Source organism: Chiloscyllium plagiosum, chromosome 28 (genome assembly GCF_004010195.1).
Source record: "Chiloscyllium plagiosum isolate BGI_BamShark_2017 chromosome 28, ASM401019v2, whole genome shotgun sequence".
NCBI lineage: Eukaryota > Metazoa > Chordata > Chondrichthyes > Orectolobiformes > Hemiscylliidae > Chiloscyllium > Chiloscyllium plagiosum.
The window spans coordinates 5,613,815-5,626,371 of NC_057737.1; the positions used below are offsets into that span (position 1 = coordinate 5,613,815).

A 12,557-nucleotide genomic window follows, 5' to 3' on the forward strand; every position below is an offset into this window, starting at 1 on the left:
AAAGACTTGCTGTGGAAACATTTAATCTTGTTCTCATCAGGATCAAATCACAAGAATACCAAATGTCAAAGGGAATAACAATTTAAATTGCATGAGATAATGGCACTGATTGGTCAAGAAATTACCATGGTGCCCCAGGGAACAGTTACCCACAAGCTTCTGTTCAAATTATAACCAGCATGTCAAACTTGATTGGTCAAAACATTACCATGGGCAAGGCAGCAATAAAAGGTTCACTCCCAAATTTTTATTTAGTTGCTAAAGGAAGAATATATGGATGCAGCCTGTTTGTAAAGGACAGGAATCAGCGTTTCAGAGTATGTTGTGGTTCTGTTCGCCGAGCTGGAAATTTTTGTTGCAAACCACAACAACGAGCACCCGAGCTACAAATCTTCACCCAAACTTTGAAGTTTCAGAGTATGTAGCTTCGAGTGAGCATAAGTGAATCACATTGCAAGTCTGAGTGATCATTGTCAATGGTGATTAATGCAATTCTTTGGACAATCTAATTACAAAATCAGATATAAAGTACAATGTTAATTTCGAAGTTTTGCAAGCATGAGCTGATCGAATATCAACAATAATCTGCTAAAAGATGAAGAGATGTGCTGATTAATACAATTCACCAGTTACTGAAATGTACAGCCTACATGCCTGGCATCATACTAGAGGCCAATTTTAATTCTCCACAATCTAAGTAAGGAGGTAGGCGTATTCAGTGAAGAGGATTCTGCACCACCAAGCAGGTAGTTAAGAACTGATCATCGAGCTTCTCAGTGAATTGCAAGCCTTGAGGCTCAAGTCCACCTCAACAGAAGCAGTCACCCAATCAGGGGCTTGCAGCTTCTGGATCTGAAAAATGATTACTGGATGTCTGGTCTTCAGGAGATCCAATGGGGAATAGGTAGGTCCATGTTTTCAAGTATCTCAGGCGGGGGGGGGGCATAGGAAGAGAGGAATGAGCTTTCCTTAGTCACCCTTGCTCCCAGCTATCCCAGATTGTGGTAAATTGAGGTCTGTCACCACCCCCCTCCAAAACCCAGCAGGCAGGTCACCCAGATTTCACAGCCTGAAAGCTAGCCACTTTTCTGTCAGGAAAATAGGTAATTGGGCTGATAGCAATATGAGGCCTTTAAGTGATGTTTCTCAACCATTTAAGAATCTTAACAGCTGGCAAGTTGAGAAGATCGCCCATCAACCTTCCTGTTCAGTATTTAATTGTTTAGGTGACAAGGAGGTAGTGAATATCTCTCTCGTGCCAACTCATCCAAATGTGTCCCCCTTGCCTCCTCCAAAGAAAGGCAATATTGCATCCTGAAAAGCAAACCATTTTATTCATTTGTGCGAGCTGAACATCTTTTTGGCTTGAAGGCAGCATCGTGAAGAGTGACAACTCATGCTGTTACCACTTAGTGCCAGGCACAAAACACCTAGCTTGATTTTCTTTTTGTCCCTCAGATATTATAAATTGTTGATCCCTTTGAAATTTAGTGTTCATGCAATTCTGCCCTGATGTGTATAAGACAAAAACCTTTGATATGTTTGTTTTACAGCAACCTAGATGTAGCATCCATGAACACTAGGATGTAGAGATGTTTGTTCAATGAGCAAACATTAACACTAAACATGATCTCATGACATGTTGTCATTTTATAACAAATACTGCATTACAGCCAGTATCAAAAACTAACGTATTCAAATACCATAACGCCAAGTGTTAAATGAATAGCAAAAAGAATAAAATGTCACCTTTATTGGGTAATCAGTGCCAGTGCTGAGCTGTACTCCACCAGTATCCTACAAACTTTTAAGATCAGACTTTCATACAAACTTTCCTGAAAGTAGCAAGTACTGATCTTCATAACAAAAGTCCTTCACAGTTCACTTCTTGCATGACACACATTGTTGCAAACAGAGCACATGCACCAAGAGCAGTACATTAGAGGTACAGTTCAGAAAATTCAAGGTGGATTTTTGCAATCAGCCTAGTTGGCATATCCTACACACCTGCCACCATATCAAAGGCTGTGCTGCTGTACATATTTAAATAAAATCAGCAGAGCTCCATGCCTATGTACACATACACTTATAACTTCCAATTAGCACTCTAATTTAAGCCATTTAAACAAGACATATGCAGCAGGTTCCCCCAGTTAAAGATTTTCTTATAAACCCTTACAAAAAAAAAGACAGGCACTGTACTGGTGGCAGGTGTGAAGTAAAATCAATTCCTGGAAAAACCCTCATTTGTACTAGACCCTACTACAGATTTAAATTCATTTTTGGTACTCTTGCATTGAGAATATTAAAGGAAGACCAGAAATCAGTTATTTCTTAACTTCTGTAGTTATGCATTCACTCAATTATTTCATAAAATACAACCTTAATGGAAATTGGCAGAGTCCAGAATTAATACATCAAAGAAAATAACAAACCGTGCATTCTTGGTGTTAGTACGGATAGAATGAGGTCACAAAGTCTTTTCACTACCATAGGACTTCACTACCCAGATAGACGAGCAGTTAACTGACCTGCATGAAAGACGTTACTGACCTCAATTTACAAGATCTGTTTGTGATTTTTAAAAATTATGTGCAACTGAGACCGTACAGGCAATCTCAGAAATACATTTGCATCCTGCTCATTATATACACATTGCTGTTAGAACATCAGCATACAAACATTTTCAATTAAATCCACAAGAACAATGAGAAAAATTCAGCTGTACTTCTGGAGAAAGCAATTAGCAGTTAAATAGTAGAGATAATTGGAAGACTCTTGTGGCACAGTAGTAGTGCCCCTAGCTTTGAGCCACAAAACCCAGCTTCAAGTCTCATCTGCTCAAGAGGTGCATCAGAATTTTTCTGAATTGATTGATTAGAGATGATTGGAAGGGCTCTTGGGGTACAGGGGTAGTGTTCCTATTTTTCAGTCAAAAGGCCCAGGTTCAAGTCCCATCTGCACCAGAGGTGTGTAAAAATTACACTAAGCAGGTTGACAAAATATCTAGAGAAGATTGAAAATTCACAGCAATAATCTGCCCAGACTTAGTTCATTCGAACTGGACAGCAGTAGCTTCAATGTGTTGGTAATTGGTTGCAATTGAAGGGATTATATACAACTACCTGGTTTCCATTCCAGATTCTTATTCAGTGACTGAAATCATAGAATCATAGAGATGTACAGCATGGAAACAGACCCTTCGGTCCAACCTGTCCATGCCGACCAGAGATCCCAACCCAATCTAGTCCCACCTGCCAGCACCCGGCCCATATCCCTCCAAACCCTTCCTATTCATATACCCCTCCAAATGCCTCTCAAATGTTGCAATTGTACCAGCCTCCACCACTTCCTCTGGCAGCTCACTCCATACATGTACCACCTTCTGCATGAAAACGTTGTCCCTTAGGTCTCTTTCATATCTTTCCCCTCTCAAACTAAACCTATGCCCTCTAGTTCTGGACTCCCTGACCCCAGGGAAAAGACTTTGTCTATTTATCCTATCCTATCCATGCCCCTCATAATTTTGTAAACCTCTATAAAGGTCACCCTTCAGCCTCCGACAGTCCAAGGGAAACAGTCCCAGCCTGTTCAACCTCTCCCTATGGCTCAAATCCTCCAACCCTGGCAACATCCTTGTAAACCTTTTCTGAACCCTTTCAAGTTTCACAACATCTTTCCGATAGGAAGGGGACCAGAATTGCACGCAATATTCCAAGAGTGACCTAACCAATGTCCTGTACAGCCGCAACATGACCTCCCAACTCCTGTACTCGGTACTCTGACCAATAAAGGAAAGCATACCCAACACCTTCTTCACTATCCTATCTACCTGCGACTCCACTTTCAAGGAGCTATGAACCTGCACTCCAAAGTCTCTTTGAAATGATGACTAAGGATAGAGTAAGGTTGTGAAACAATGCATCAGCCTTTTGATGCCCAGCAAATTCTGTAGGAGTTCATTAATTGAGACACTACACAGGCAAAATACAAGAACAGCAACTTATGCAACAATATTCAAGACAATTATAAATTTTGCCCTGTCCAAATAAGATTAATGACATAATTCACATGGCAGGTACAGAGTTTCAAATACACCACATGTTTAGCAGAAATTCCATTCTTCAATATTTATGATGCATTTCTTCTTACACTGATTAAAAGAACAAAAATGTACCTAACCAGAGAAAATATATTTTATAGGAATGTGTAGAACTTTGGAAATTAAAATATTGTGACTTTAAACAGAACTATTAAAATATTCTGGAATTAGTTTATAATGCATGCAGTTGAGAAAGAATTAAAGTAAGTTGTGCTTTAAATCAACTTCAAAAACACTTGCTGCACTGCTCAGCTCATTGGAATTAAATGTCAAAGTTTCTATTTACCTTGACGATTGAGCATGATGTTTTCTGGCTTCAAGTCTCGGTAGATAATACCCTTCTGATGCAAGTGCCCCAAAGCCATTGATATTTCTGCTAAATAAAAACTTGATTTGAAGGGGATAAAAAGAAAGATATTAGTATTTTTAACAGTTTACCTTAAAGGAAACAATTTTGGCAGGAGGAAAGCTACAACAGCCTTTTCTTTGAAAATGGCATACCAGTAATCATACCTTTAACAATTAAACCTGGAAATAGAGAATATTTCCTATGTTCAAATTAACTCCGTTATTTTAAATTTTGCATTGCAACAAAAGGAGTTGATTATTTACAATCCCAGTTAAACAATCAGATTTTCTCACATCTATCCAGTTCAAATAAAAGAGTTCACAATTTTAATGCTCTTTCCCCGAAAATTTGATTAATTGTCAACAGCAACTGGTCAAGGGGAGAACATTTAGAAATAAATGTTTCTGTTCTGAAGGTGGTCACTAGACCCGAAATGTTAACTTTGATTTCTCTCCACAGATGCTGCCAGAGCTGCTTCAAATTTCCAACATCTGCAGTACTTTAGATTTTTATTTTCTAATGTAACCTGTATTCATCTCAATTAAAAATGAAACACATAACATACATTACTAAAATGATAAACAAAATATATTTGGGTACAAGAGCAATGTTATAACTCTGCCCTCTACTTTCCAAAAAGCTCATGGAGGGGTATCCTTTTAACATTTCAATAATTTGCTCACAAATGTAGCTCTTCCCCTTATACTTTACTGGCTATACTCAACAAATTACAGGTTTCCTTCATTTTAAAAATTAGTGGAATTGATTACTTCTTTTCCTCAAAAAACCACTTGTGCCCAATGCTACTCTAAGATAAGGCCGAGTTGGAAGCACACACAAAATGCTCAGGATGTTATTTCCCTGATAGATGAGGATAAACTGGCAAGGCCAAGATCCTGCATGTGAGATTTCTTCAGGCCATAAGGTAAGCCCTGAATTTTTGTTTTCTGCTACAAATTAGCTATTTTTTGTCTCATTATACTTGCAACAGTGTTATTGCAAAACTTCAAGTAGGAAAGAAGAAGAAACCTATGTTCTCTGATAAACAGTAATAAGTCTGGTCATGGTACATTTAGAAATAAATGTTTCTGTTCTGAAGGTGGTCACTAGACCTGAAATGTTAACTCTGATTTCTCTCCACAGATGCTGCCAGAGCTGCTTCAGATTTCCAACATCTGCAGTACTTCAGATTTTTATTTTCTAATGTAACCTGTATTCATCTCAATTAAAAGTGAAACACATAACATATGTTACTAAAATGATAAACAAAATATAAACATGATAACAATGTTACTGTTCACTAGGCAGGTTGAACTTGATCTTTGGAAAGCCCTGACGTTAAAAGTTTATGGGAAACACTGTAAATGGGGACTTTTACAAATGAAAAACATTGCAGACTGTGCATACACAGGACACATCCTCTACTCTAGGGAGCAAGCTTTCCTTGATTTTTTTCTTCCCTTTAAAACCACAGATAAATAAAGATTTCACTCAGTGGAGAAAGAAGTGTACTATAAGCTTTACATGGATAAATGAATTTGCAAAGGGCAAACACGGGAATAGCAGGACTTGATTATTAAATGGGCCACTTCTGCAATTTGTGATTTTTTTCTGTTCTGCAAGTGTTCGGCAGGTTTGTTCAAGCTCCCCAGTTTACTAATTATTTAAATGTAAACTTATTATCTTCAATACTAGACACAAGTGCTTTCACAATGAAGATGGCTATTGTCAAAACAAGAGAACATACACTCAAGAGAGATTGCTCAATATCTTTCAGGGACTAACTGCACCCACATTAACTGTTGGATACAAAATTAAACTGAGACCGGAGGTGGCCACCAGCTATGACATGAATAAAACAAATTATTCCCCGGAGTCGAGTCTCAAAGCTAAACCATTCTCAAAACATGATATAGAAATTGAACCAGTATAGGACAATACTGGAGGTGATTTCTAAGTTCTGCACAAGATCAGGTGCATCTGACAGAGCATTTCTTCTCATAAACCCTGGTCTACATGCTGTTAAAAATCCACAAAAGGTATATGCTGAGGTTTCAGACCAATTTCATTTCCATAATTTCCCAAGAGACTAATAATTGGAGAAGTTGCAGAAAAGATGGTAATCAAACAGGACAGTCAAGTTTGCTGACAAGTTACACACACTGGGAGCTGCTGGAACTAGACAATACAACCATCACGTTAGTTTGTGAAATACAGGTGGGTAAGACAAAAGGGGATTACTAAACTAAATTTCAAGAAACTTCCCATATAATAAAATTATTAAAATAAAGGTCCAAGTCTATATATGGAACTTCCTTAATCATTTCTGATTTAATTGTCTCCCCAATGAACTAGCTTTGAGCTCTTACTAATACAAGCATTACTGGAGTTTAAAATTTTTCACCACTTTCTTTTACTAAAACAAAGCCTCTAACTTTGTAATTAAGTATCAAGTAGAGAGGAGCCTCGATTATCCGAATACCAATTATCCAAAAATAGGATTATCCGAAGGAGATCTCAAGGTCCCGATAGAAACATTACATCAAAGTCGTGTTTCCAACACCGATTGCGTTTGTTTACAGTTATTAAACAGGCACTGTCTCCAAATGACTGACCTCCCGCCCTCCCTTTCTGCCCACACTTTCCCTGCAGAGGGGTGTACCCTAAATCCCCCTTCCACAGATAATCTGATCAACATTGTCCTGTACAGGGCAGAGGTGGAACCTGCCAAAAGGTTGTCGTAAAAAGTTGTGTGCGTGGCTGTGTGTCTGTGCACTATTTGGAGACTTACCTCACAAAGACAGCAGCCTTTGTTGTTGGTGTTCAGTCAGGCTGCCCTTGAGGGGGGGGTGGGCACACACAGGGGCGGCGGGGAGAGGTGTTGGACGGGATTTTGGGGAGGGGGGGTTGGACGGGGGCAGGCGGAGGTGGTGGGCAGGGGGAGGTGTTGCACGGTTGGGGTGTGGGCAGGGGGCGCAGTGTTGGACAGGATTGGGAGGACAGGTGGTGTTGGAAGGGGTTGGGGCATGGGCATTGGGAGGTGTTGGACGGGGTTGGTGGGGGCAGGGGCTCGTGTGCTGTGCGCTTCTGCAGTCTCCTGAATGGGGAGTAGACTTTAAAAGCTCCCAAGCCCCAGAGAAAAGGCTTTAATCGATTAACCGAATAATCGATTATCCGAATGAAATAATGCCCACCCACCTTGTTTGGATAATCGAGGTTCCCCTGTATTTGGAGCTACAATAAATAAAGAGAACTGAGATACAGACCAAGGTTAGAATATGAATAGTTTATACTCCTGTTCCTCAATTCCAAGCACAGAAATACCACTGTACCACTGCACTTAACATGAATTTGCTCCCACCATTTTCTTTCATTCTTTTCATGCATGCACCAAGCCTTCCATGGAATGCATCAATACTATGTTTCAAATATGCAAATACAGCAAGTCCCAGATTCTTAAAATTGATAAAAGAATTTTTAAAAATTGAATTATGCTACCATGAAAAACCTAACATACAAAATTTGATACCTCAAAGTGTTTTTTTTAAGGCAAGATAGGTAAGTTAGTGGAGACCAACACTATAATCCAACCAATAGTGAAACAAAAAACTTTACACATGCTCAAACTGGTCGATTGATTTAAAGTTCAAACAAATCAATCTCACAAAATGAAATGCAAACCTCAAAACCTCCAGAAACAATCACTAACTTTACACTGGCAGCCTATTCACATACAGAATGGACTTAAAATGACTTCTGATTCCTACAGAGTAGCTCTATTTACCAAAGGTCTCTTGAAGCAGCCTGCTCAGAATACATTGAGTAAACAACTGAACCCAATATTCCCAGGGACTCAGATTGAAGGACGCTGGGCTCACTACCCAACTGACAGCTCACTGAAACATTTCACTTCTGATGTTTTGCTTGGAAACAAGATTAACAGCAAACCATATCCTTCATGCATTTAACATTACTAAAAGTAGGAACAGTAAAGTCAAATACCCAAATTAAATCCAGAAGCAGACAGTTTACTCATATTTGGACTCCTTCAGAGGATGTTTCCTTTTCTGAGGGAAGTCCAAAATTAGGCACCATAAACATAAGGAAGTCATGAACAACTCCATGAGGAAATTCAGAAAATTCTTTAGTGAAAGAGTGTTTATGAATGTGGAACTTACTGCCATTTGGAGCAGTCAGACAGCTCAAAGTTAAAGGAAAACTAGGTAACTGATCGATCAGATGACAGTGCGGGCTAAAGGTCCACTACAAGGCTTGAGCACAAAAAGTGAGGCCGACACTCCATAAAGTACCATGAATGTACCTCACTGCATGAAGGTATTGCCTTTGAATGAGCCAGTTAACCAAGATTAGATATGCCGCACAAGTAGATGTAAAGGATCTTAAGGCACTAATTCAAAGAGCAGCAGTGATGCCAAGCGTTTTAGTCTTCAGTCAGCATCACCAAAACAGGTTTAGTCATTATCACATTGCTGTTTGAGACAACTTGCTCTGCACAATTTGACTTTTTTTTAAAAAAAACTTTCAACATGCCAATTGAAAAGCATTCAATTTCAAATGTATTTCACTGGCTGAAAAGCATTTTGGGATGTCCAGTGATTATGAAAAGTGCCATATAAAGGCAAATCTTTTATTTCTGCCTCAGAATAAGGCAGTTCCTATTTAAGACTGAGCAGAGATGGATTTCTTTTCCCCCCCCAGAAGATGTTGTTCATCTTTGGAATTCTCTCAGAGTAGCAGATGCTCGGTCATTGAATACAAGTGAATTTTGATGTACAAAGGAATCAAGAATTATGGGGGCAGGTAAACAATTGGAAATATGGGGACAAATGGCCTACTCCCACTCCCCCTTTTTTCATCTTTTGAATGGAAGGAGATAGTATAAGTGCCAGTTGGAGTATGATGAGAAGAATTTGTGAAGTATAACAGACCAGTTGAGCCAAATGGCCTGATGTTAGTGATTCCAGTGCCAATAATACTTCACTTACCAAGCTGTATCTTCCATAAATATTCCTTCTCTTTCCAGCTGCATAAAGAGCTCTCCACCTAAAATGACATAGCCAATGAATGAAGATCAGGCAGTAACAAAATGAGAATACCAAAGAAAGGCTAAGAATATTTTCCAGTTCAACAGCTACAAGAAAACCACAACTGAAAACGGTTACGTATATTTAGCATTAGATAATTTTAAGCAGCAAAATAAACGCATAGCTTATCTTTTCCCATCAACTGGTACTACATTCTTTTTCAAAGAAGGATTATTTTAAAAATGCACCTCCCCAAGCATTTGTTGAGTAAATGCACTAAACAAAAAACAGCAAAGAAATAAAAAAGATCACAAGTTTAAAGGAACAGTTAATGTGAAACATTAGTACACAGTTTTTAAAAATATATTCATTCAGAAGATGTGAACATTGCTGACTAGGCCAACATTCACTACACATCCCAAACTGTCTTTGAAAACATGATCATGTGGTGCCCTCTTGAACCACTATCTTAAGTGGAGGTACACTGAACGTTGTTAGGGAGTGTTTCAGGACCTTGACCTAGTGACAGTGAAGGAACAGCAAAATAGTTCTAAGGCAGGATGGAGTAAGGGTTGGAGGAAACTTGCAGAATGCAGGGTGGTGCTGTTCCCAAGCATCTTCTGCCTTTGTCTTTTAGGTGTTGGAAATCACCAGCTTCTTTGATGCTGTTGAAAGAGCCTAAGTGAGTAACTGCAACGTGTCTTGTAGGTGGTACATTTTGTCACTGTTCCTTGGTGGTGAAGGGAGTAAACATTGAAGGTGGTGATTCAAGTGCCAACCAAACTGACATTTTTAAAAAAATTATAGGATGTGGGCATCACTCGTTGGGTCAACATTTATTGCCTGTTCATAGTTGCCATTGAAGTGCTGGGTAGCTGCTGTCTTGAACTGCTACAATTCATTTGGTGTCAGTAGCCCTACAAAGCCAAGAGACAAGAGTTCCAAGATTTTGAGCCAGTGACATTAAAGGAATGACAACGTATTACCAAGTCAGGATGGTGAGTGGCTTGGAGGGGAATTTGCAGATGTTGGTGTTCCCGCATATCAACTGCATGTCTTTCTAAAGTAGTGATGATGGGTTCAAAAACTGTTTAATTCGCGGGGCGGGGGTATCAGGAGGGGGAACTTCCTGTCAAATCACCTCAGGACCTTACATGTTTCAACCAGACTTCAAAAGCAGAAGGATAGGGACAGGAAAATACACTTAGATCATAGCTCATCCTTCCAGTACACAAAAGACAAAAAGCCCAAGAAAATTAATGAGACACCATCTGCTAAAATAAGTTAATTTCACCTCAAAGCTGAACAAGCTATTCACAATGACATTACAGAATGTTAAAGAAATTATACATACATTAAAACGTGAACATATACTCCAAATCAACTTATGATAACATAATCTGCCACTTGGACATGTGTATGAACCACCTACAATGCTTTCTCCTAACAATCTTTTCCTCCTTTCTTCTGCGGAAGTGCCAATTACCATACTGCTTACTGTCCTCAACTGGAAAGCAGAGATTTGAATTGTAAAAGTGATAAGGCCGTAAAAAAAAATTTGCAAATCCAGAGGCATTTGTGGGGAAAGTGACAAAGGGTTGGAGATAGGTAGTTTTCTCTCAATCATGGATCCAAATAAAGTATTAGTGAACAAATTGAAGGATTTATTGAATCTGCTAATACAATAAACAGCTGTCTGGCTTTACAACTGTAAAGCACTCACATCTGTCTTTCCTCGCTGGTATGGCAATTCATACCCCTAACAAACTACATGACAGAATCAAGAATTTCCTGGGTTTTGCTCTATGTATGACCTTTTTTGCACTGTTCAATAGAAACAGTTGCTCTTTACTTTTAGACACATTAAAATGTATCTAATGTGTCATTGAGAAGGATGGATGACTGGGGAAATTACATGGTCTAGAGAACATGAGTATATCGCGGCCAACACATCACTTCCTCTTTGCCTGAACAATCACAGACATTTTTAAAATGTATTTTATGTGTACACTAATTCAATAGCAGTGACAAAATTCTCAATCTAGACTTTAACTAATAAGACAGTTTTCCACTTACAGATAGCATCTGTCATTACTTCTGTTGTCACTGACATTTTACTATTCCCTCACCAGTTGCATGACAACAAAACTCTCAGGGTAGGGGAGTCCAAACTAGAAGGCTTAGGCTTAAGAATGAGGGGGGAAAAGATTTAAAAGGGATCCGAGGGGCAACTTCTTCACAGAGCATGGAATGAGCTGCTAGAGGAAGTGGTGAAGACACTTGTCTTTTACAAGTTGTAAAAGACATCAGAATAGTCACATAAATAGGAAGGGTTTAGAGGGATATGGGCCAAATGATGACAAATGGGACTAAATTGGTTTAGAGCATCTGATCGACGTGGATGAGTTGGACCAAAGGGTCTAGTTTCAGGCTTATAACTCTTATGATTCTCTCTGAACTATTTCATAAATACCGCAATATTATCCAGTCATTACAACATTTCTGGCTCTACAAATTAGTTTCCACATTCTTACATTATAATAGTTACTACACTTCAAACATACTTCAGTGACTATAAAGTACTTTAGGGCCATAGAAACACTAGATAGATATATCGTTTCCCCTTCTTTAAATGAACCCTTCTTTAATAATCTAAGGACGGTGCAAAATTTTCTGAGAGACAGGGATTGCCATATTGTGACATACTTCTGTCAATTAAACATTAATGCAACAATTGCAGTTCCTGATAAGAGTTAGATAAGAAATCCTCAAGGATGAGGGTGAAGAGCCAGGTGGTGGTACATGTCGGCACAAATGATGTCGGGAAGAAGAGGAGGAACATACTACAGCGGGATTTAGGAGAACTAGGAAGAAGGCTGAAAAGCAGGAAGTCCAAGGTGGTTATCTCCGGTTTGCTTCCAGTTCCTCGGGCTGGTGTGGCCAGAAACAGGGAGATAATGGACTTGAACTGTGGTTTGGGGAACTGGTGCAGGAAGCAAGGATTTAAGTTCTTGGATCACTGGGGTATATTTTGTGGTAAGCATAAATTCTACAAGAGAGA

General features: G+C 39.1%; 1 protein-coding gene across 4 annotated transcripts in view; it reads right to left on the reverse strand.

Moving 5' to 3' along the window:
* The window catches only part of rps6kb1a (ribosomal protein S6 kinase b, polypeptide 1a), a 78,923-nt gene that overhangs the window by 39,597 nt on the left and 26,769 nt on the right, over nt 1-12,557 (reverse strand). For all 4 annotated transcript variants that reach the window (XM_043718122.1, XM_043718123.1, XM_043718124.1 and 1 more), the window contains 2 exons: nt 9,458-9,515; nt 4,389-4,489 (listed from right to left, as the gene is read on the reverse strand). In XM_043718122.1, the coding sequence (XP_043574057.1) occupies nt 4,389-4,489; nt 9,458-9,515 (159 nt within the window). The remainder of the gene's footprint in view (nt 1-4,388; nt 4,490-9,457; nt 9,516-12,557) is intronic.